Below are 26,154 nucleotides of genomic sequence, written 5' to 3' on the forward strand. Positions count from 1 at the left end.
CTTTGATAAAGCACGAACTGCCATGAGAGGAACATCTACAGTGGCAGTGACCGAACGCATTTGACACAATGCGCTGTGCTCCAGCTTGATTGACGCCTCTTCGTGGCAAATGAAGCAGTTTCTGCAGATTTTGCTCTTGTACGATCACACCTAATGGTGCATTTCATTTTCAAAGCCAATGCAAAACAACAGAATGTAAAAGGGAAGGCACAGGATGAGCAGTGTTTGCCCATCGCCGTTGTTTGGTTGCTCACGTGATTTCAATGCTGACAGCAGACCGTGAGGACGGCGAAGAGCGGCGGCAACACATTGTGAAGCCACCAGTCTGTTTCCTAGGGCAACAGTCGGTTGTGCAGACTGAGAGAGGGGACACGCGGGAAGAGGCAGATGGTTTAGACTCCACTGTTTCCGTTATTCTCCCCACCCCACGGGTCCAGGCGTCATGTGAGCTGCAGCAGAAACGGGGGAGATTGCTACCGCAGCTGCATTATCAACGTGATCACGAAATGGTTCTCCGTAGTTACGACTTCAGTGTCATAAAGCCAGTGTACTATGGACTTTTGCAAGGAAGTTTTGTCTACATTTAACTTTCATTTTGGTTTCTGTTCTTCACTGTCCTTTCATTTTGAGTCCTCATGGGAAAACTCCTGGTAACGAAACGAAAAAGTGTGAACTTTTTCACAGTTTTGTTATATACAGGCGTAACTGTATCTAGCTGCACTTTGCGATGCAGGCTACACTGTGCAAACTGAGCACCTCATTGTAATAAAAGTCCCGCGTAGCAGCACAGCAGCTTAAGAAATGCAGCTGTCAGGGAAGATTGCATGAGCATGTTGATACGGTGGGTACCACAATCTACGCTGTAATGCACATGAAGCCACTATCGGTTTAGAGGCGTGAACTCCATCCCATGTGCCCCTTCTCTATAGTTACGTTATAGTTAAGTTATAGGTATAGTTAAGTGGATAAGAAGGTACTGAGTGCCCTCATATTAATACAGGGTGTGCATAATGCATAGTTGAAAAACATCTTCCAAGGAAAGATAGCAGCTTTTGTAAAGTAGTGAATTTTTCATGCTTCTGACGCAATATTAAGTGTTTTAATAAAATTTCAGAAATTGCTGCCTTCTTGGTTCTTGGGGACTCCATTAAATAGGGTCTGAAGTGTTTACAAATTCCGGTGGGTCACTGACGTGTCTGCGGTCTCTCTATAATTGTGGGATGCGATTCTGTTGCAAGTGAGCTGACTGCAAGCTTTCTCCTTTGTCTCTCACCACTTCTGAATTGGCAGGTTTCACCTTGCAACAACGATTTGTTGAACAAAGGGCAGTGCAGAGAGTGCTGGTGGCTGACTTCGATGTGATCATTTGCAGCGCTTCACGAGGAGTTGGAGGCGGTGAAGGTTGAATGTGGGGACTACCTCAAACATGTGAGTGGCCAAGCTTCAGCAGCTCCTGTTAGCGTGATGTCACACAAAGAAGCCTACCAGCTTGAGCAAACTAATGAGATAGCTCTCAGTGCCACTTGGTGTACCTCCACCCTGGTATATACATTTACTGCATTTACACCTAGTGGAACCTTAGTGGCATCATTGCTGCCACCTGAATTGAAAACATGGCTGTTAGCTTACTATAATGGCTTCTTCCGGGATCAGCTTAGCAGGTGGTCACAGCATATGTAACTATCACTCACAGAAAAAAAAAAAAGATCCCACATTTCTGTTGGCTTCCATTAGTCATATATGGAAGACGCTTGATGGTTACAAGCCCTTAACGGGAGGAGCACCTGTGCTGTTGTAGTGGTTTTCTTGCCCTTGCTCGGCCTGCCTTGCCACAGTTGGTGATGACTGATAGTTATTGAGCAGAATTCAGTTGTGTTAATCACTTCTCATAAATTACCTTAGGCCCTCTGGCAAGCAGTTTAGTCTGAAATATGTCTTCTTCATGTATGGTACTCAACTTTCCTAAAGGCTGCAAAAGTTCAGAAATAAATAATATGTCTAGAACGAATGCTTGCCCTGAAGCTTGCGTCATTCAGTTGGAGCGCCATGCAAGATTGCAAGGTTGGAATGTGGCCAAGTTCTCCATTGTGGGCAGTTGCGGGCAGTGTATCTCCATCACCCCAAACAGCATCAACTTCTTACCACACCTTGTCCCACAAAGACCTGTGGAATATGTGACTACATTGCGCAGGTGATGTTGACAGGGTGGCACATCACTACATTGCAAAAAATTGTGCTCGTGCCATATTTGCTTGCATTAATGGATGCACCTGCAGAACGAATGCAGTCAGTATTTTGTCATAATATAAATGTTTGCTAACATAGTGTTGCCTTGCTTACTGCATGCAGTGCACCCCAAAATTTATATTAATTTGGGGGACAGGAAGTGTGTCATGTAATGAACACTTTATGGGACTAAATAATGTAATTTTGGCCTGGAAGCATACCATTTGATTGTTCAGCCATAGTCTGTGCTTCAGCACTCAGTATTTTGGATTGCCCTCCGTCCACATTATTTTCTCATTTTTTCCTTCAAGATATGATTTTAAGGATTGGCTCACTAGGCAATCGGCCGCAATTTCCATTGGCCATTCTCTTTATGTCGCGTTCTGTTGCTCTGGTGGACAAGTCAAACAAAGGGGCCCTTCAAATTTTCTGCAGGTTGCCAACGACCTTTGCCTAGAAGCTGGCAAGACTATCAAGCTGGAGTCCAACAAGGAAATGGGCTACTATTTCCGTGTGACACGCAAGGTTAGAGATGTTCGGTATTTGCTGGCTCCCCTCTGGTGGCAGGTGCACAGACCAAAGAAAGGATTAGTGACAGGCAAGGAGTGCACATCTCAAGAGCACTGCTGGAATGTCTGGCATCTGCTGTCTAGGTGTTCGGTACGGATACCAGCAACTTTTGTTGGCAATGAAAAGGAAGGCGCAGGGGTGCAGCGTCTCTAACTGTGTCACTCCACCAATAGTTCAGTCGCAGGATGGCCACCTCGCATGCTGCTCGCTGTGTGGTTTTTGCTCTGTGCCTGGAGCAGCCGACACTGTCTGTGTAAGCTACCTGGAACCGGACATGCCTAAACAACTTGTTCTAATTGAAAAAAAAACTGTTCTTTCCATGATGCCCTAATGTTGAAAATGCACATTTATGTTAGAAATATGCCTTACATGATGAGTGGTACCAATATATACTACCGTATTTACTTGCGTAATTTGTGCACCCCCCCCCCCCTCCCCCCCAGCCCCACACACAGCTTCAGAATGTGCAAATATCTGCTGACCGCTTCCTCCGGCATATTGGGAATAAGTTAGTGATTTTTGGCTGTGAAATTTGATTTTTTGGATGATTTCACGGTCTCTAGAGAGGCCAAAAAAACTGTCTTCGACTGTATGTGGATATATTGTGTGTTATGACTAGGTGTGTGCGAATATTGACATTTTCGAATACAAATATGAAGAAAAAATGGCTTCGAATATCGAATATATGTTCAGTACAAAAAAAAATTCAGAAGATGATAAACAAGCAAAATGTTGTTGCCGTTATTTTTTTCAAAATAGTGTATGGTCTTTGGCACTAAAATAAACAAAACTAGACCGCCTCAGTACCGTATAAAAAAACGTGCACAGAAATGTATACTACTTGAGTAGACATCATAACAGTATCCAAACTTTAATGAGGTCATGCAAAACAATATCTATAAAATGACAAAACTGGCAACAATAAATAACATGACGACTACTAAAACCTCGTTCATTCGGAGTTTCCGAAGGCATGGAGGAAAAAAAAAACTTTGGAGGGAGCGCGACGCCAGGCAGCCAGCCTTCGCAAGCCAAGTGCTAGTGAAGCCGCTCCCTCCCCCGTTTTTTCGCTCTCCCAGTTAGCCCTTAGTATTTTGGTGTTGGTATGTTTTAGTGCGCGCGTCTGCGCGGCCCGTGGCACAGGCGTCTACAGCAAGGAGGTTGATCTACAGTCAGTCTGCTGCGCTAGTCTGCACATGCACGTGCCTTGCGGCGCTAGATATCACCGCACGCTATCATGTGGTGTGGTCACGGGGGACCAACTCTCTTCTTTTTAAAGCATTTTTACTTTTTACAACCAGGCTTCAAGTCTCTCGCCAGGTGCTCCCTCCTCAGTTTTTTTTCCTCCATGTCCGAAGGCCTCGGTTTATAAAATTACCCCCACCCCCCACCCCCCCCCCCAAAAGAAAAAAAAGCTGCCGAAAATGCTAAGATGCAGTGAGGCCTTATGGGGCGGCTCCATCGCGCTAACACCTGTAAGCCCGTGACGAGCCGCCCGTTTTGGAGTGCTGGATTAAGAACACAAATGCAAGCATGGGGCCGGGGAACACATACTGGGGTCGGAGCGGGACAGTTTCTAAAAAGAAATAACCTTCGACGCGCCAGTCGGCGTCCGAAAGCCGCGCGGAGCTGGGATTGGACTACCGGTGAATGCGCGGGCCGACACTCTCAGTTGTCGCGGGGCAGCGGCGAAGCTCAGAAACCGGAACTAAGCGGCCAGGCTATTTTTTGACCTGCGATAGAGGCCTTCCGATCGTTGTCACGCCTGCCGTTACGCCCACTAAAGAGGTGCGCGGGTTACAATGCACCATGCAATAGGCGAGATTTTTACAGGATCGCTTGCCCTATTGTGACAACTCGACGCACCTATTCAGTAGGCTCCCGCGACATTCCGCAAGTAGGCTTTCCCGCATAGCGTAGTTTACAAAACGGGATGGCGGAGTTCGCGCTCGGAGAGTTATGAAGGCGACAGGACGCATTCTTCGGATGTGGGCATTAAATTTGTAACGTATTACGGAAGGATTAAAAAAAAAAGCGCGATTTTGCGTTGCGATTGTTCGTAGCGGGCCGTCAGCCATCATGTTCGCAGCACGTGTGATATGTGGGAAAGCCCACTTGCGGAATTTCTCACGAGGTCAAGCCTAGCAGCGTCGGAAATTCGATCGGTCCGCGTAATAAACGGCGGAGAAGAAAGCGGACAGGACCTCTGTATTGTTTTCCTGGAATTTTTAACTCGATCATCGGCTAATTTGCCCAGATATTGTGATTTTGCCACGGTCGAATTTATGAAAGTCTGCGCACTATACGATCGTTGGCGAGCATTCGGGAATTTTCGAATATTCGAAAATTCTCGAATATCAATTCCTCGAATACGAATAGAATATCAAACATATCCGATTTGTATTCGAAATTTCGAATATCCGCACGCCCCTAGTTATGACCTTGCAGAGTTTTTTAGGATGTATTGAGAAAATTTTCGCTTAATTTGTAGACCCCTTTTTCTGAAGCCCTAGTTTAAAAAAAGGTGTGCAAATTACTCAAGTAAATACAGTACATGTTTTCAGAAAAACAAATAACTGCAACCGGGTACTATATTTGCTGCATAGGTGGAGAAGGTGTGTTTCAACTCTGTAGCCTTGGCTACATTGACAAGCAAAATAGTCGCAGTGTGTAGTGAGGGACCAGTCAACAGACTGGAGTGTTTTGTTCTTTCTTGCGCCATAACTGTTACTCTTGGACTGAGTAGCAAAAAGAGACAGTGAGGGCAACTGCGCCAAGTTATTTTCTTAGTACAAACTGATTCTGTGGTGTGGCTCTTTCGCAGGCAGAGATCGCTATTAGACAGCGCGTGAAATATTGGAAGCATTTCTTAATAGAAAAAGGGGAGATAGATGCGTTAGCGATATGTCTGTGAAGCTCTTGAAGGCAGAAATCAACTATCTTGAATGTTTCTTGTAAGCTTCTTTTGGTGACTGCATTGCACTCTTGCACGAAATGCATCAACTACACCAAACCAGATTAACTGTGCCGTCCTGATAGAAATCGGGAAAATTGCACCAAACTGCTCCAACCTCGCTCCTTTCAAATTTGGCGGCGCCTTGAGCTGACTATCTAGGCGAACATAACTGCAGTTCTCGATGCTGTTTCAAAATGTCAAGGTCTGATGAAGCGCACTTATAACGAACATGACTGTCACACCATCCGTACCTTATGTCCTGAAGTTTGCAGTAAATGGACTATTAAAAATGGACATTGCATCACAGGCTTCCATGGTGTACTTATGCCATATATGAACGAGCCGCCTTCAGTCCGGCGAAGTTTTGGCACGCGTTTTCAAGCTGCTGGCCGTTTCTTATAAAACACGAGCAGCACATGTGTCAAGATGGAGGCCGATCGACATCCTCAGGCTTGCATGTCTTTGGAGTCTATATTGCCGCGAATCTTTGCAGTGTTAGTTCATTCTTCAAATCTGCTGCCACGCCGCTTTATCGCTTTGTTTGCGACGCAAGACGCAACCAGATTTATCTTGATTGATCGCATCCATGCAGAGCTGATTCTACGTTGTTCCAGAATGTTCTAGTAACTCTGCACGTTTTATCTCGAACGTTCGTTATCAGCTTTAAATTGACCACGGCTGACAGCGGTGGGCATTCTGTTCAACGACCGCCGAACACGCTTGTTGCTACGCCGCCGCCGAGTGATTCAGTCCATTGTGGGCTCAAGTCAGCCCAAATAAAGAGTTTTGTTTACACACCATTTTCGCAGCCTTTCTGCTCTCTGGACTGCAGTCACCACTTCGTGACAATATTTCGTCGCCGTGATTCCGACTGGTTGGCCAATTAGGCTTAGCACGAGTCAAACAATCAAAGGTTGCATTTAATTATGATGCAAAACTTATTTGGTGGTACAACTAATGCACGCACATATGGCAATTTCTGCTCATCGCATCTGCCAGAATGTCATCATTGGTGAGCGCTGATGAGAAGCAGCCGTGGAAAAAGCCCACTCCGTGCAGGCAGTTACAGTATTTATACGATTGTAAGTCAACCTATTTTTCAAAATTTGAAAATCCGAAGTGGGGGGTCGACTTACAATCGAAGCAAAAACATGGCACTGCAAGTAAAGGTGAGACAAATGAGATATCAGGCATGCTATAGCGTGGTTGCGTTTTTGCTGCGCGGCTCTGTCGGATCGCTCTTGATGCTGGCCTTGAGCAGCTGCTGTGTCAACCTGCAAAACTTGCATCCTTACCCCGCACGGGCGACGGCCGATGGCGGCTATCGATAAGCAGCAAACTGACACCCCACACGTGGCTGCTGACTGCGGTTGCTGACAAGTGGCGGCGGCCCGATGACGCAGTCGCGTTCTACAGAAAGCTCAAGCATCCAGCACGTTTTCTTTTTATTTCAAATGCACGCTCGGTGCTCAAGGGAGCGTTGATAGTTGATGGAAGGGCAGCTGTTCCGAGGCGGCACTCCCACTCGGAATGGCAGCGGTGCCGGGGAGTGTAGAGAGCCGACGGAAGAGCCGACACCATTCACACTTAGTTTCTCTTTGGCTCTGACGCATTTGATTACTGCTGGCCGCGTTTCACAAGTTTTTAATGCAGTGCTTTGTCAGTCGTCATTCGTGCTCCAGGTTCGGCAAGCGACTGGCGCTCGTTCACGGCTGTATTCAAGATGGCTGCCATTCTTTGCGCAATCGAAAAGCTGCGCGCCGGGCCGCAAGTTCAATGTTCGCAATGGGTGATACAGGTGTGGCAGCTGCAGCAAGGAAAATTTTCAGCTGTTCCACGCGATGTCATGATGTGGCTGTTTGCGAAGTGCAGGAATTCGCTGGACGACGACGTTAGAATGACGTGCTGTGGGACCGCAGCAGCGATCACGACGGCAGCGCTAGTGAGGACGATGGCGCAAGTGTGGATGAGTAGTCCAGTGACTATAATACATTTTCGTTTGGAATGTGCCCACGGGCATGCCCGCTCGCGACAGCCGATAGCGGCTGGCGATAAACGGCGGCCACTGGCTAATGCTATCGCATTCAACTATTCAAGGCCAAGCCTAATCAACCTCGAAGTTCTTTTTTTTTTTTTGGTAGATGTAATTAGGGAGGGGGGGGGGGGGGGGTCGACTTACATTCGAGTCGACTTACAATCGTGTAAATACGGTACTCTTGTGAAGTCCATTTGTGGAAATCTTACACACAGCATGGCCAGCGGTGAAACTGGCTGCGAGGCAAAATCTGCTATGCACTTTAGGTTAAGAGCCATGCAGTTGCGCAGGACTGTCGGCAAAATTTTTTTTACATGATGTAACGTTTCATCTCAGTTCCAAAACATTCGCAATCGATGCTTACGTCTCGGGCGATATCTAGTGGTACTGACAAACGCACTGCAATGCAGAATGATATCGCGTCACTTCGCGAGTTCAGGTGAAACGTGATATTTTTTTTTTTGCCCGCTCTCATATAGTACATAAATTTCTCTCTTTAAGCCTGGAAGGGCAGGGCCATAAGGAAAGACAACAAGCGTTGAAAACACATTAGTGTGTGTCGCTCCACTCGTCATCTGTCCCACGAGATTCACACCTAAAGGCAGTTTCACATGCATGCGACTGAGTGGCACGGTGAGGCGAAAAATTTCCATCCTGTTGGAACCTCGTCGCCGTGCCAACTCGAGCTGCTATGGCTGCTTGAATCAGTTTTTTGCGTTCGGCGGCAGAAATTGTGTGCGAGACAGGACAATGCAGTGTTTGCATGGAGGATTTTTTGCTGCTTTCTGTCACATACTTATATCGCCCATCATTTTTACATTGAGCATGGGAATTTTTTTACGCATATGTTGTACGTTCACGGTGAAGATAGTGGCCACGCGGTGCCCTCTCGCACGCGGGCTTCTGGTCTTTGCATCTTTGTTGCCGTTTGATCTCTCTGAAACTTAATGCCATAGCCATATTGCGCATTTTACTGCTGTATTGATCTCATTCGTACTAGGTCAGTGTTCGTTATAAATGGGCACAACTGCATGGTGTTGCTACATTTGCGCTTAGCCATTCGTTACAATTGTGGAAAATGCTGATGGTGACTCTGGCGCTCCGTCGTTTGTTTAAAAAAAATGAAGAGCTATACATTATGCAGGATTAGTGCGATACTTCAGCAAGAAGAGGGACTGATCATGACTGGCCTGGCTTACAAGGATACGGAGGCGATGAGTCTTATTGCTTTCGACTGAGGATAGTACAAGTGCGAAGGAGAACATGACAGAACCGGTGACATTACTAAATAACTGGGGAGGTTTTAATGGGAAACCAATTTAATAAGGAATAAAGAAAAGTGGAGAGCCATTCATCAGCACATTTGAGCTACTGCACCTGCGAGCTATGCAGAGTATGTGCTCTTCAATTGACAAGTGTATGCCGTATTTCGTAAAGTAGAATCTCTTCAGTTATACTGCATAAAGCAGAATTGAACACAGCTCAGATTCGACTCTATGCCAATAATGACAAACTTAATGGTATAGCACATCTTTACATCACACTCAAGCTTTTCCAGCATTGTTTGCCAAGCTAAGCGATTTGGAAACTGAAAACTGCATGGTGTAGAGTGCTTCTAAATAGATGTTTTATTGCTCCAACATGCTCCCGGTCAGAAATACCTATTGGTGCTCTAAACTGCTCCTAAATTGACTTTCCTCTGATCGAAAATGCTCCGAATTGGAAATTTCAGTGCTCACTAATTACTCCAACTTGGATTTTGCCAGTAGCATCACTAATAGGTCCGTACCATGCACGCCTTGGTTTCTTTATATACTTGATGGCCTGGCAATATGCAAGTTGTCCATCATCACTTCTGTGCATGTGGAGCATGTAATGAGGGGAAAGGGCTCGAACACATCGGTGCTATGTGTTTACTTGGACATCAGTGACAGCAGGCACCTTAATTTCAATCCAGGACTCATGCACACGCACATTATATTTCACAACGGTGGCTGTGATGTACTTCGAGGCACATCAAAGCTGTCTGCATTAAATTTACAGTAGTGTATTAGGCTGCATTCTGCGTTTTCATACCTGACTTAACGGACAAGTGTGCTGGTGTAATTACTTGTGTGTTTGTTGTTAGAATGCAGTAATGTGTCTGTACAGGCCAACTTCAATTTCTCTGTAGTGTCCCCTTAAAGGGACTATGCAATGAATTAAAAGGCGCTTGTAAATATTTTCAATGCTTAGAAATGATGCTAAGAAGCATTCACACCAAGTACAGTAAAACCTCGTTAATTCGAACTCGAGGGGGACCGGAAAATTGTTCGAATTAAGCGGAGTTTGAATTAACGAGCGGGCGCTAAAAAAAGCGGCCATCACGCCCGGCAGCACGGGCCGAAGCTAAAACAGGCATATCTGAGATCGTTATCTCTTACTACGCGCTACTACACATTTGCGGCGGGCGATTGCGCGAATTAAAATCATAGAGCCCGAATGTCGAAGGAAATAAAGTTAATTTGTTTATGCGGTTAGAGGTAACATCAAAATGCATTCGCGTAAGCAGCAAGCTTAATGATTAAATATGACACTATGCTTCAAAAACATGTTTATTAACAGCAGATTGGCAAAGCATATCAAAGAGAAAAATAATCGGTGATGCGCATTTGTTTTCGTTTTCTTTGCCGTGACTCGACAAGCATCGTCTGCAACTTGCCCAACAGCTCCAACGCAGCGTCCGAATTATCATCGGCGGAGAAGTAGCGCGCAGCCAGATCGAGTGGTGACGCTGGTTCACATGCACTCGGTGGTGGCAATGGATCGTCGCCTCCGTCGGACTCGTCATCGCTGTCAGCTGTGCTCGCCGCGCCGGAGTTGTGCGGCATCTGGTCACCGCAGGCCGCTTCAATAATCTCGGCATCGCTTAACGGCCCCGATGTCTCCACGCCGCTGTCAACGTCTACGAAGCTCTGGAAGTCAACACCCTCCGATAAAGCAGCGTAGGCAGGGTGCAGCGCGACGAAGTCATCACACTGAGCATCCAGCTCTGCCGTGCTGCAGGCTTCTGGGCCTTCAATGAAGCCGCACTTTCGATAACAGTTCGCGACTGTGTCCGCCTTGACAGCATTCCACGATGTTGCCAGCATGTGGCAGGCTCCGAGGAGATTGACGTCGTACGATTTGCCGCTGTCCATACACACAAGAATCCGCTCTAGGAGGTGGCGCCTGTACAGTGTTTTGAGGTTTTTAATAACCCCAAGGTCCATAGGCTGCAGCACAGCCGTAGTGTTTTTCGGCAGAAATGCCAGACGGATCGCCTTCAGACCGCTGATGTCGCAATGGGCTGAACAGTTGTCGACGAACAACAGAACATTCCTGTTCTGTGCCGCGAACTTCCTGTCGAGTGTGCGCAGCCAATCCGTGAAAATTGCTCGCGTCATCCACGACTTTCTGTTGAAAGTATAATCAACAGGGAGAGTTTTTAGCCCTTTAAAGCAGCGAGGCTTCGCTGCTTTGCATATAACTAGCAAGCGGCACCGTTCCGTGCCAGTCAGTCGCGTTTGCGCACACCAACACCGTCACTCTTTCCTTGCTTCTCTTCCCGCCTGAACACGTGTCGCCTTTGTAACTGACAGTCTTGTTCGGCAGCAACTTAAAATAAAGCGCGTTTTCATCTGCATTGAACACATCGCTGAGCGAGTAATCGGCAAGGTAGTCCTTTAGTTGACCTGCTGCAACGGCTTGCGCCGGAGCCACCGTAGCCGGAGCATAGGCGGCGCCCGCGGTAGGGTGGCTACCCACGTGACCGCGCGTCAGCCAAAAATAGACAAGCCAATGCTTCGACGCTCCGGCAGCGAAAACCTGCTACGGCATGCACCGGAGGGTTGGTTCGGGCAACGAAATTCACGTCTCACCTCATGTGTGCTGGCTTATTTTTTTCTCATCATTCTGCATTTTTTTAAATTTTCAGCGCATTGTATTTGCTACGAGGTGACTTCTATATGCGAGGAGCAATGCCAGCCATCGGCGCCTAGTTCGAATTAACCGACGTGGATACCGGCATATTCGAATTATCGGGAGTTTTTACCCATTGAAATACACAGGGCTTTGCCGGGATCCGGCCGTCAGTTCGAATTAACCGGAAGTTCGAATTAAGCGATTTCGAATTAACGAGGTTTTACTGTATAACTCTTTGGAACTGAGCCGGCAATTTATTTGAATTTTTAAAAACCGTGTTCTTAAAATTCGCGGGCCGATTGGTGTGCTCGTAGTGACCAATTTTGAAACTAAAATCGTGAAAAAAGACGTCACTGTACCCATAACGTCGCCAGGCCACCACACGCTCCCATTCTCTGGAGCCACGGCAGCCACGACGTCACGGGCACACTTCCGGTAGCCGTGAAAATCGTCCGCTCGTGCCACAGTGCGACCCTTGCGGGCAAGTGCGAGCCAGGGCATTGCCTTCGCGTATATGGTTTCAATTTTCCTCTGCCGCCTCCTTCTGTAGGGAGTTCCGGAGCCACTCGCAGTGGCTCACCGAGTCGCTTCTGTCGTCGCTGGTGTTCAGCCGGTACGGCGTGAACCCATAGGGCTCTATGCCCATCGCGGCCGTAAGAGCGAGCAGTCGCGCCTCGAGGTCTGGGTCCATTACTGCTAACTACAACAGACGACAAGCAAAGAAACCCGACGCGCGCCGCAATCACGCCGCCAACGCTGCTGTTGGGGTGCTAAGAGCGACAACCGGAAGTTGCAAAAGCAACGTCAGCGGATGACGTAATCATGGGCAGGACCCAGTCCCAGAGCTGTGTACTTTATTTTTGTCTGGTGCCCCGCGTGTACGAGTTGAGGGGGGAGAGGAGGAGCGTAATTTTTAATCGTCTATATCTTCGTTGCTCTTGATGGTAGCTTAAAAATTCTTGCCTTGGGGTGACGAGTGATGAAATGCCTATCTCTCGTCTGCTTTACGTAATCTCAATTAATTTACTGCATAGTCCCTTTAATGTGCCGAAAAGCAGCTTTGATAAGCATAGCAATGCCAATAGTGGTAAAGTGTTATGTTGACGTGCTGGGCTTTTTCATGAGGTTGCTGTGCACATGCATTAGCCACCAAGCACTTGGCTCTTATGGACTGCGTTACCATATGGGAGTGATGTTAATTCGAACTTGCTTAATTTGAGCTACCATTGTTAATTTCAACTAATGCTCCGACCCTGTTTGTGTCAAATGTATTAAAAGCGCTCCCCTCAAATTGTTTTCCGCATAGTTGGAACAAATTTTCAGTTCCTTTTGAGTTTAAATTATATATATATATATAAAACTGACTTTCTTTTGCTGTTTCTTACCATTTTGTTTTACATAATTGCCTTGCACTAATGTAAACAGCAGGATATTGATAGGAAATGTAATACATATATATTGAAAATGCGTGATCTTGGCCTTATGTCAAAATACTGGAAGATATGTATAGCAACTGCACAGCTACTATAGTCCTCCATAAAGTCAGCAATAAAATTCCAATAAGGAAGGCCGTCAGGAAAGGAGACACGATCTCGCCAATGCTATTCTCCGCTTGTTTACAGGAGGTATTCCGAGGCCTAAATTGGGAGCAGTTGGGAATAAGAGTAAATGGAGAATACCTAAATAATCTGCGATTTGCTGATGACATTGCCTTGCTGAGTTACTCAGGAGGTGAACTGCAAATCATGATCAATGAGTTAGACAGGCAGAGCAGAACGCTGAGTCTAAAAATTAACATGCTGAAAACCAAAGTAATTTTCAGCAGTCTAGCAAGGGAACAGCAGTTCACAATTGGCAGCAAGGGCCTGGAATTGGTAAAGGAATATGTCTACCTAGAGCAGGTAGTGACCGCTGATCCGGATCATGAGAGGGAAGGATAAGAATGGGGTGGAGCGCATATGGCAGGTTCTCTCAGATCATGAATGGCAGTTTACCAATTTCCCTCAAGAGAAAAGTGTACAACAGCTGTATGCTACCGGTACTCACCTACGGGGCAGAAACGTGGAGGCTAAAGAAATGGGTCGAGCTTCAGTTGAGGACAACGCAGCGAGCCATGGAAAGAAAAATGACAGGTGTAACGTTAAGAGACCGGAAGCGGGCAGAGTAGGTGAGGGAACAAATGTGGGTTAACGACTTCCTGGTCGAAATCAAGAGGAAGAAATGGGCTTGGACAGGGCATGTAATGCAAAGGCAAGATAACCGCTGGTCCTTAAGGCTAACGGAATGGATTCCAAGAGAAAGTTCCTTGGCATAACGATCAGTTCGAATCTAAGTTGGAGCCCGCACATTAATAACATAACCTCAGTAGCATCTAAAAGACTATGGCTTTTAAAATACCGGCTAAAACATGCTTTCACTAAAACAAAGCTTGTGGCATATACTTCCCTAGTGCGTCCATTACTCGAATATGCTGACGTAGTATGGGACCCCCATACGAAAATGGATGCCAAATGTATAGAGCGTGTCCAAAAAAGAGCACTACATTTCATTTTCAACGCCTACAGAAGACAGGTATCGATATCTGATCTTAGCCGTTCCGGTTTACCCACCTTGAAATCTCGTCGCAAAATGCATCGCTTAAAAGTGTTATTCGACATCATCAATAATCACACCAGAATAGACTTTGACAATTATATGCAGTACAACAGAACACAACAAACTCGGCACAAACACGATAAAACAATTGTAGTGCCCAAATGCAGAACCACTGCATACAGGCTGTCGTTCTTGCCAAGAACAATAGCAGATTGGAATGCGTTACCTCGCGAAGTGGTCACCTTATCTTCAGCCGAAACATTTTTATCTGTAATCAACCCCAGCCGGTCAAGTTAGGGTGTTTGGTTCGATTCTGGAGTGTTGCCCTAGTCACACTTTGCTTTTAATTTTAATGTAGAGTGTTTGTTACTCGTCCATTATTTGAGTTGTTCGCAGAAATTTTGCTGCCTGCCTGCAGGCCATTTTTTCCCCTTTTTTTGTTGTTGACAAAGCACTGTGCAATTGTATCCCCACTCCATCCTTGGCCACCAAAACGTGGCTGGCAGTATTGAATAAATAAATAAATAAATAAAAACTAAGCGTAGCAGGGGGCGGCAGAAGGTTAGGTGGGCGGATGATATTAAGAAGTCTGCAGGCAAAGGATGGATGCAGCTGGCAAAGGACAGGGTTAATTGGAGAGACATGGGACAGGCCTTTGCCCTGCAGTGGGCGTAGTAAGGCTGATGATGATGATGATCTTGGCACCATAGAGTTCCACCTATGACTCAACAACTAGTGAAACATATCAGTGGCTTCATCAGTATATGACTGGTTCCGCACACAACTGAGTGGTGTTAAGGGCAGTTCATTTTGTAAATGCACACAATGGGCAAGGGTCACAAGGTTGCCTGCTATTGTAGTATTGTTCTTGTACAGTGGAATCCACTTATAACGATATTGAGAAAACTGGAAGATCGAATCATTATAACTGATTATCGTTATAGCTGGACTGGCAAATAAAAGTAAAAAGAGCACGCCCACGTATTCTCCCCTTGCATGTTGCCACCACCACCGGTGGCCAACAGCGTCTTGGCACTCTGCCAAGTTTGCTGAGCGAGCCACCCCCACCCCCTTCCAAGCTCCTGTCAAAAGATAAACAGGCGCAGCATCTTGGGGTGCTGCCAAGGGTGTGGTGCACGGAAATGGGGGAATGCCAAAGAAAAGTTAACACTTAAAAAAAAAGTAAATTCTCAACAATCTCAGGAAACTACATTTGTGCCAGACAGCCTTGCATTGCGCAGCAGCAGCCAAGCAAGCTGCTCCCTCCAGCGAGTGTGATCACGATAGCAGCGCTTGGTTCCCAAGGCTGTAGGCAAGGCTCCCTCAGGGATTTCACCACGCTGGTCCGTTCCAGGAGTTTTTACCTCATTCGCTTCAAAGTATTTTATTTTTATCAAGCTTTGTGACAAATTTTGCTGGTAAAGATCATCCGGGCGGCCAGAATCCTATCGTTGTATTTGTTATTTCGCCAATAATTGTACCATTGAGGGGAACGAGGCCGGTCACGCGGCTGCCTGAGCTTTCCTTGCCGCGGGTTCCACTCAATCCCCCGGTTCTGCTATGGCAATTATAAGTCAGCCAACTAGTGAGGGCTGGGAGGCGGCCCTGTCCAGCTCGGACCTGGAGGCCCAGCGGGCCCTGGTCTAGAGAGCACGGGCAGCAGCGGCGGCCAGTGGCATCCAGGGACTGCCACCCAGTGCAACAACCATCCCCACTTCCCATTCCCAATTTAGCACAGTGCAGCAATAAATGTTTTCTCCTCCTCCTATCGTTATATACTGTTTATTTTTACATAGGGGCAATGGGAGAATTGATAAATCTAAAGAATTTGATCCTTATAAGCGATACATCGTTATATCTGGTATCATTATAAATGAATTGCACTATACTTCTCTTGCCAAGTTGTCTGCACCTCTGATCAGTTCACCTATTTTTGGAAAGACAAAGGCAGTTTGCTAGTACCTTCTTCAGCGTTAGTAAATTCAGTGTGATGTATTCATTTGCTGGACCATTTTCTTTACTCCATGGATAAAAAGCAACTCAAAATGAATTAGCAGCTACAGTTTCGCAGGTGGATCTATGCCCCCACTTTTTGTTGAGAAAGTTTGACTGCATTTTTGACGCCCTGGCGTATGGACACACAGCATCCAGGAACTTTTGGTGTTGAGTGCAGGAGGAGCCTGCGCTTCGGTCATGCAAGAACTACACGACCATTGACACAAAGCAGAACGGCGTGCGTTTCCGCAACGAGGATCTCGCAGCAACCAATGTCCGCTTCCTGGAGGCCCGGGCTGCCTACGACCGTGCCCAGGAAGGCATCACCAAGTTGATCGTCGAGATTGCTGGTGGGTACACATGCCCCCTGTGACCTGCTTCTCCTATTTGTCAGCGCTTCAGTGCATTTTAACGTTGTGTGTCTGATTTCAGTCACATTCTTTTTTGATCTCTGTTTTGATTTCTGCGCGACCTTTATTGCAGTAACTGGTCTCATGTGATGAAAATGCACTAGCCTAGCTTCTATGCAAAAGCTGGTACTCTTATATTTCTGGCATGTCAAGCGGTTGACTGTGCCAGCCAGATAAAAACATGAACAGGTGGAGCTAGGAAAAAGGGATTACATTGGCAGCTTACGGTAGGGTTGGTTGCATGTGTGATGGCAGCTGTGATGTGTGATGGCTATCGCACATCACACGTGTGATGCCTATCGCGCATGTAACAATGATGCTGTAAGGCAATTTGTTGCATTGTCTCACGACAGTTTAAACAGTGCAGCCTTGTTAAAGCGGGTTAGAATATCTACTGCCATTTTGTCTTATTTGCAAGGTTCTTGCAAATGCCTCAAAAATCGCTGCAGGTTGTGGGCATTTGTTGTGAGCATTACAACAGGCCGCAGTATGGTGCAGTATTTAATCTTATATCACTAAAGCCTCAAGCTGTGTATAAGAAATTAGATAAAAACTGGCACAGCTGCCTTGCTGCAGTTAGTTACAATTGTTAAATTCTCAGCTGTGATCTCTGGAAAATAAAAGATGATTCTTTCATTTTGTAGCATGTTTGGAAGAGCTCTCACGGCAGAACATGTTAATAGAGAGCTGTCATGGTAGCTCAGTGGTTAAGGCGCTCAGCTGCTAACCCAAAAAACGTGGGGTCGATCCCAGCCGTAGTGATAATGTGCGGTAGTTTGCAACCAGTAATACGGTCATGCAAAATGAAATCCATGGCTGGCACTTAAAAATAACATGATGTCTATTAAAACCTTATTAATTCAGATTTCTGGGGCCTTGAAGAAATTCCCGGATTATCCGAAAGTCGATTGATAAAAAAAATTCTAAAAATGCGGGAAGCATTATGAGAAGGCTCCATTGCACAAACACCGAAAAGCCCGTGACAAGCGCACAGTTTTGGCATGCTGGAAGGACAACACGAGACGTGGGCAAGGGAAACGCACATTGGTGTTGGAACAACGAGACCGCTTTTAAAAGAAATTATGAGCGACATCGACGTCTGAAAGTGACGTGGAGCTGGGTTCGGACGACTGAACCCAGCTCCAGCTGCTGTCACAGCTCAGAAACAGAAACTATATGGGCAGGCAATATTTGGCCTGGCGACAGGGGCTCTCCTGCCGTCACACCTGCTGTTAAACGCATTTGAGAGGTGCGCGGCTCACAGTGCACCATGCAGTAGGTGGGATTCTTACACCATTGCTTGCCCTGCTGTGGCACCTTGACTCGCTCCTTCACGAGGCTCGTGCAGAGTTCCACAAGTAGGCTTCCCGCGTACCATAGTTGACCAAAACGAGATGGCGGAGTTCAGGCTAGGAGAGTTATGAAGGTGACTGGACAAATGCCATATGTGTGGGCATTAAGCGTGTAGCACATTATGGAAGGATCAAAGAAAAAACAGTGCGCTTTCTCTTGTGATTGTTTAAAGCGGGTGGTCAGCCGTCTTGTTCAATTCAGGTGTCTTATGTAAGAATGTTGTTGTTGTTAGTGGCTATTTATTGATAAAATAACAATGGAAGGAAAAGATGTTGCTAGCCGCGGCATCTGCCATGGAAACCTGAAGCACCTGAGCTGCAGCTAGCGGGAATAAAAGGACAGGGAGTGGAAAAGAAAGGGGGGAGCGATAGTAAGAAAGGATAGAGGCATAGGGCGGCAATATACACTGTGCACAAATACAGGATGTGTGTAAGAAATCGCACTTGCGGAATTTCGCATGAGGTCAAGCTTAGCAGTGCCCGAATGCGATCGGTCTACGCCAAGGCAATGCATTTTTATTGTTTTCCTGGCACTTTATGCTAGATCACCGGATAATTTTCCCAGATATTGTGGTTTTGCCATGTTCGAATTGATGAAAGTTGCCGCGGTATACGTTCGCTGGTGAATATTCGTTCGGAAATTGTTGAATATCAGCTTCTTGAATGTGAATGTGAACCGAATATCAAACATGTTCTATTCATATTCGAAATTTTGGATACTTTTAAACTGTTGTGTGAGTGTACAAGGAAGGTGCATTTTAGTTAGTCTGGAAATAGAATGTGTGTCAGTAAACAAGGCAGTAAGTGTTGTACTTTGAGAAGCCATGCCGGCTCGCAGCCTCCTTGGAATGGGCGGGCTCTTGCAGACACGATGTCCTTGTCTCATAGCTGGTTTGCCTTTCATGCAGCTGGCTACTGGGAGCCTCTGCAGCAGCTCTCGGAGGTCATCTCTCACCTGGACGTCCTGGTCAGCTTTGCAGTGGTGGCTGTGTCAGCCAGTGGCAAACCCTACGTGCGACCCACCATGCGACCAAAGGGTAAGTGGATCTCTGACAGTTAGGGTTATGTCGGTGGTGGTCTACAGTGCGTTGACCTTGTTGGCCGCTTCTTGCCATTTCTCACCAGGAACTTTGTTTTCCACCTAAATGGACTATGCTAGTCCCAAGAAAGTCAGTCATGTTTCCGGTGCAAAACAGCAGCGTTCTTTCCTTGGGGCGGGGGGCGTGTACATACAAATTTTATACAAAGCGTCACAATCAGGGTTCTCCCCAGAAATTCTTGAGAGGTGGGCATTTGTTAACTGGGAGGAAGAGGAAAGGGGGAGCTGGTCCGGAAACCTAGGCACCTTACTGATGCTAAAATTATGCAAGAGCGCAATTTCTCGTTAAAAACAACGATAATAGAGTAGAACCTTGCTATTATGTTCTTCACGGGACGTAGGGGGAAAAAGATACCTATGAGCTCAGAAACCTAGTAGCTGAACATATTTATAAGTGAAGTTGCAGTGGAACCCGAGCTCATTTGGAACTCAGTGTGTGAAAAAAAATCATACATCAGTGTCTCCCACTTTTTGTACTGCCATATAAACCTATGTAAGGGTTTTTAAGATCGGGGTTTGCATATTGAAGGTGCGGCCCATGCAGGAATTTAAAAAAACATATATAACCATATATTTTTCCCAGTTATCGAATCTTAAACAGGGGGTGCAGCCCATACACGAGATTATACAGTATGTATTTGCTGCTAGTGGGAACATGCTTCTCTAAAATTTCCGATACTTTCTGTCCCCAGGATTGTCGGTCACAATAGTTCTGCATGCACGAAACATCCTGTACGTGGTGTAATGGCTATCTGAGTCTGCTGGAGCAGCTGTCCTTAGAAAGGTGGCGGCAAGGAGGGAGCGAAGCTGTAACACACATGCGCTGCTGCACTGTTGTCATGGCGACTGCTTTAACGCAACACAGTTCTCAGCTATCATTATCGGGAATCTCATCTAAACCACAGAGGACGAGAAAAAGAGCAGGCTGTTTAGAATGGCTATGCACGAAATATTGTGCAGTTACTAGTTAGGATGAACACTTAAGGTTTTTACTTGCTAAAGGCCTTCACTGTGAAGGCATTTACCGTGAAGGCCTTCAGCCAGCGGTACCCTTCACCTAGGCCTTCCCCATGTGAACGCCTGCCAGGTGTACACACTTGGCAGGTTGCCTACAACCCGATCGGCAGATGGGCTGCCCACCACACAGCAGGCTTCAAGGAGGTAAGTACAGTCTTTGCCAAAAGTAACCAGGCTAGACGGTTTGCTTCTCAGCTGTATATTGAAGCTATTATGCCAGCCCTCAAGCCCTAAATCTCTGTATGGTAAGGAGAACCCTTGTTCTCACCTGCCAAGAACTTTTTCTTTAGGGAAGCCGTAAGGGCCCCATTATTCGAAGGACAAGCAAACCATGCAGCCTGGTCACTTTTGGCAAAGGCTGTACATATGTACGCATGCCCGAAATCAGAAAATGCGCCTAGTAGTGCTACCGTGCTGAAAGTGAATGAAAGAAAGAAAAACCTCTGAGCCAACTCAAGACACATCATCTCGGACACAGCGGTCCCAACGCCTGCCTTTCACAGTGTAGTCTAGTTTTTGCAGAGAGCTTGATCACTGCTTTTGCTAGGTGCCCTCTTGTCCAGCCATGACCTAAGCAAGCGGTGGGTGGTGGTCGTAGACATGGGTGGCCAGGCGAACTGGTAGGTGGAAAATCGACTGCCGCCCACCATGGGGAGATTCTTGGTCATATATTATAGTTGACAAAACCCATCTACCAAAGTACATCTTTTAAAAGATGTGCTGCCAAGCTGACTGTTCTGAGAATTGTTATTTACTGCATGTGGCAGCAAGTAAGAAAAGGTACCCTAGTTGCCAATATGAAGAGCGGGGAATTCATCTTAAACAAAGAAATCGCTGCTGACTGTAGCACTGTCCCAGAAAAAATCTGCTACTGTGCAATGTACACAATTGCGTACCTAGCATCTGGAAGTGTTAACATGAGTGTGACATAATAAAGAGGACAGAATGGCTGCCTGAATGAAATGATGGGAAGCTAGCAGAGTTTTGGCTCTCCGTTGAGATAGCATATCGTCCCTTGTGGTGAAAACATACTACCTACCAGATGAGAGGACTTTCGCTCCTTGTGCAAGCTGACTTATTCTATTTACGTAAAAAGAAGGCCTAGCTATGCAATAATTGGACATTTTCGAACTTTAATTGCAGGCCACTCTCTCCTTGCCGAGAGAATGGGATGGCAATGTTGGGGTTGCTGAGGAGAGTCTGAAAGGGAATAAAAACATGGCAGTGCATTACAGTTGGGAACGACTGTCGGACTGCTTCGGGCGTTGCTAACAAGGCGTGGAAGTAAACTGCCTGGCAGTCTGGCATTGTTCATGAGTGTTGTATCCACATTATGCTAACCATATGCACTCAAAGGGGAGAGAGAAAACTGAACAGTGAAGTGTGACTTGCTTTTAACTTTGCTAAAGTTATTTTTACCCTTGTCTAGATTGTACTTTTTGAGTGAAGTGTTAAAGCTCATGCATGACAGCAAATTGAAGATGCTTTAAGGGACCCTGAGAACAATTCCGTTAAATTTTTATTTTTAATAAAGATCAGTTACTCTGCTGTTTCTGGCAGTGCTGTTTTTTTCAGCACATTTTTCAGCAAAAGACACATTTATGGTGGGAAAATTGGATCTGATAATGGGATATAACATATGGTCAACTTCAAGTGCATTTTTTTTTAGTTCCATATTTTTGGTCGATCCCCTCAGCCTTATGCCGGATTTTGATAACTTCATTTTGTCTCACAAGAATAACCTTGGTACCATTTTTTCCCCTTTTATAATTCCAACTCGTGATGGGAAGAACGACAAGAGATCCATGGCCCCCGTTTGGTAGTGAATGGTGGTGTAGCGGATCCACATGCAGAAAATGTCTTCGGCGTCATCCAGTTTACTTGCGAGGATGGCTGGTGGTGTCATCTCCGTATTTTATTTTGTGGTCTCTTATAGCTTTTAAAAGCTCCTCTCTCAATTAAAGTAGCTTCTTTTTCGTTAGAGCGCTGTAACCTGTACATACAGATCGGCTTTAAATTGTCCTCACCGTCTCTTTAAGACAGGTCGCTGCCAAGTCAGGTTAGCTTTGCAGTGATGTTGCAGTTCTGCTCAGTGACTTTCTGACAGAAATATTATTGTATAAGCGCATGTAAGGGTCGCACTTTTTTTTCCAGATTTGACGGCCAGTTTTCAGCGTGCGGCCCGTACACTCGATGTGCAAAAAATATTTCTTTAAGTAAAAACACCCCATTCGGGGAATGTGTGGCATTTATTCTACATTCAGTTGTCACTCACGGAGTATTCCGGCTCCGAGCTGGTGCTGTGCTCTGGTGCACACTCATCCCACAAGTAGTCACGAAGAACGTGTAGCCCTTGTTCTGTGCTTCCACTTAGCTGAGCAGCTTTGAAATTAAATTGGTTTTTGGGGAAAGGAAATGGCACAGTATCTGTCTCACATTTCGGGGGACACCCGAACCATGGTGCAGTAAGGGCCATAGGGGAGGGGATAAAGGAGGGACTAAGAGAAGAAAGAAAGAAAGAGGTGCCTTAGTGGAGGGGTAGTGGAGGGCTCGGGAATGATTTGGACCTGCTGGATATCTTTAATGTGCACTGACACTGCACGACACATGGGCACCTTAGCTTTTCGCCTCCATCGAAACGCGGCCGGCCGCAGTGGTCGGGTTCGAACTCGGGTACTGCAGATCAGTAGCCGAGCGCCCGAACCACTGAGCCACCGCTGCAGCTCTTCTTCCAGTTCGAGAATCTTGCACGGCTTTCCTCGGTAAGCGCACTTTTTGCAGCTTGTGTTCCTCAATACATCCTCTTGGTTTCACTATCGATTCTTGGATGCAGTTCTCAGCCATGTCGAATTTCCTGCCCGCCGCATGCTTGCCGTGTTTGACAGCAAGTTCCCAGCCGTATAGCTATTAAGGTGCTTGCCCATCGTGCTAAAACTGCAACGCTCGACGGCAGTGTGTGAAAGCCACAACTACAGTGAACTAACACGCTACCACAACTCCTGTGCCTTTGACAGCTACAAAAGGCCAGAGCTGGTGATACTGATGCCAATATGGATAGCGGGAGCTCGCAGCAGAGGAAAAAGTTGTACGATGATAATGATGAGTTGCGGCCTCGGGCGCCATCCGTGGGAGGCACCTGAAAGCTCCTGTGCACGCACACGTGGCCTCCGCGATCAAGCGCACTGTTGCTCGCAGCCGGAGCCGATTGTGGAGCCCACGGCGCGTGCATTTCGAAGGCTATTCTCGCGTGGGTCGTGAAAAGTTTGGGTGCGGCCCTTGCACGGATATTTTTTTTAAAATACTTTTTCGGGAAAACAGGGTGCGGCCCTTACACGCATTTATACATTATTTCTGTTCCATTCAAATAATGCTGGGTTACTGGTGTCCAATTCAGTCCTTTCAAGATGAACATGATGTGGCCTGGTAAGCCAGTGTGCCTTATTGGACACTTAGCCTAACAGAAGTGACCGATATTTCAAGTTATATGTGAGTAAAGTCATAATGAAATAAACTTGCAGATGAGAGAAAAATAGCGAGCAAACTATTCAGCACTTCAAAAGGTACGTAATCTGAGGAGTCCTGCACATAGTGCCTTCCGCCAACCAGTTTCGGCCTGTTGTGTGAAAAATTACAGGGGCGCTTAATTATCATTATGTGGTGACACTGTGTTAGCATTAGGTCTTTGCCTTGCTTTTAATTGCTTTTCTTCTACTTTATATTCTCTTCATATTTTTTCATATACACTGCCATATATTTCTTTTCTGAGCCATTCGTAGTCTCTGTCATTCTTGCCAATTCATGCTTAGTCACTGTCATTTTTGCTGAGTCATTCTTAGTCATTTTCTTGCTGACTTATTTGTGGTCATAGTTAGTCATTTTTAATTTTCTATTGTCACTTTTTGGGGAGGATTCTCCCCATGGCAGCCAGCTCCTAGCCTTTCCCCGCTCTTCACTTGGCCACCTTCAAGCCGTGCCAAATGGCAAGCGTATACAACACTGCGATGCCGGCCACATTTTCTTCACAATGGAGCTTTTAATGCTATAATGCATTAAAACTGCTTTTGCATCATTTGAGAGAACATCAGCCCAACACATGCTGAAGGTATTCACAACCCGTATGCTCCTGGCGAGCCTGCTGGTTTCAAGGGACAGATTGTGCCTGGCTGCATTCACATGTGGGGCCAGTTCATGCTCTTGGCTTTACTACGAGCGACAAGTGATGACTGAATGTTGTGTTTTCATGCAGGTACAGGCGTGATAAAAATGACAGCCCTACGGCATCCCCTGGTGGAGGCCCAGGAAGATGTTCTCTTCATCCCAAATGATGTCGAGATGTGCAAAGGTGACAGATCTTTTCTCGTGTCTGCACCATGCAAATCGCTATATATTGCCACGTATAAGCCTACGTTGTTTTTACAAAAACAGCTCATCTGAAGTCGGCGGTTCGACCTGTGCATGAAGCTGATATATTTGAACAGTCTAAGGTAGTTTTGGCCAAGTCAGTACATACATTTGGCTCGCGATAATTCAAACTCGGATAATTCGTACTTTTGGTTCATTCAAACAGATTTCCAAATTTTGGTTGACCCGATATATTTTAAGTTTGTTTAAAGCCGCCTTATCCGTACCGCAGTTCAGACTTTTTATCTTACTCCAACGCTTGCGGCATGCAATAGAGCGGCGGCCGAGGTCGGTTACATCAGGTTTTCGGCGCTGCGTGAGCTGAAAAGACGGCCCCTCGCACCAGTTAACTTGGACGTGCTGCAAAGGAGGACTGCGTAAAAGTCTGATCGGCACTGCAAGCGATTGGAAGCGCCCCATCGCCGCATAGTTTCGTTTTCTGATTCTGAGCTTTGCTACCAGCCCTTGGCTAGGGTGATTACCACGGCAACAGTGGTTGTCGGCTGCTCATAAGCGAGCCAAGCCAAGCCCAGCTGAATACTGTTCCGGATGTTTGTTGCACGTTGCTGGTCTTTTTTCTTTTTAGAAGGTGCCGCGCTATTCTGGCGCAAATGTGCGTGGCCCTCGCTTCCATCTGCATGGTTCTTCCTGTGCACCAATCACAAGCTGCTCGCTGTTTGTATGGTGGAGCCTCCTTACATTGTCACCGCAGCATGTGAGGAAGCTCCACAGCTACCACTTCGCACGTACCAGTGGAGGAAGCCGTGGAAGGCCTATTTGGACTAGTTTCGCTTTGATATTTCCGACAGTTGGCATGCAGTACAGCAGGACAGAATTGCAAAATATCGCTATTGCCACGCAGGTTTTTTACAAACGCAGGCGACCACTGCTTATTTTTGATGAATTTTAAGTTTTTTTGCAGGCATTCGACGGTTGGACCTTCAAATATTTCGGACATTTTTTCCATTCCCTTGAGGTCCCAGTTAATGTGGTTTTACTCTGTTAGGAAACTTTTTTTCAACTGCACAACCAGCTGGAGACTTCTGGTTTAGTAAAGATATCAGTGCTTTTTACCCAAATTTTATGTTGTTCTTAAAGCTTTCAGCCTCGTTGCATAGAGAAATATTCAGCCTTGTTGCATAGAGAAATAATTTGAAAATACTCTCATGCACACAGATATCCATAAAGAAAATTACAGTTATTCTTGAATCATATTAATGCGCTCTTCTGATAATTTATACATTCTGATAAGTCAAAGAAAAATTGCTGGTGCTTTAGCTCTGGTTAACCCTGGTCGAAAACGAAAAGTTGCATCTCTCTGGCTACGGTTGTGATCGAGCGACTGGCGGTCTCCACGGCAGGCGTCACATCGAACACACCTAGCGTTAGGCTCAACGTATCAGAGTTCTCCGGCGTTTTATGCAGAACCCACTTTGATGCCCTGCACATGCGATTCCAGCAGATGCTTTCGCGCTCCGCTCAGTCAAGGTGTATGATGTCATGGAGGGAGTAGGTAGCACACCAGGGATGCCTCCTTTCCTGCTCTCCACAACACG

The 26,154-nt window shown here is 46.3% G+C and overlaps 1 protein-coding gene across 1 annotated transcript in view; it reads left to right on the forward strand.

Annotated features, from left to right (window-relative positions):
- spel1 (DNA mismatch repair protein spel1) overlaps positions 1-26,154 on the forward strand; it is an 85,631-nt gene that overhangs the window by 43,988 nt on the left and 15,489 nt on the right. The window contains exons 16-20 of the mRNA XM_077632719.1: positions 1,373-1,428; positions 2,662-2,751; positions 16,498-16,669; positions 18,990-19,118; positions 24,444-24,539. Coding sequence (XP_077488845.1) covers positions 1,373-1,428; positions 2,662-2,751; positions 16,498-16,669; positions 18,990-19,118; positions 24,444-24,539 — 543 coding nt within the window. The remainder of the gene's footprint in view (positions 1-1,372; positions 1,429-2,661; positions 2,752-16,497; positions 16,670-18,989; positions 19,119-24,443; positions 24,540-26,154) is intronic.

This window comes from Amblyomma americanum, chromosome 7 (genome assembly GCF_052857255.1).
Source record: "Amblyomma americanum isolate KBUSLIRL-KWMA chromosome 7, ASM5285725v1, whole genome shotgun sequence".
In the NCBI taxonomy this organism is placed as follows: Eukaryota; Metazoa; Arthropoda; class Arachnida; order Ixodida; family Ixodidae; genus Amblyomma; species Amblyomma americanum.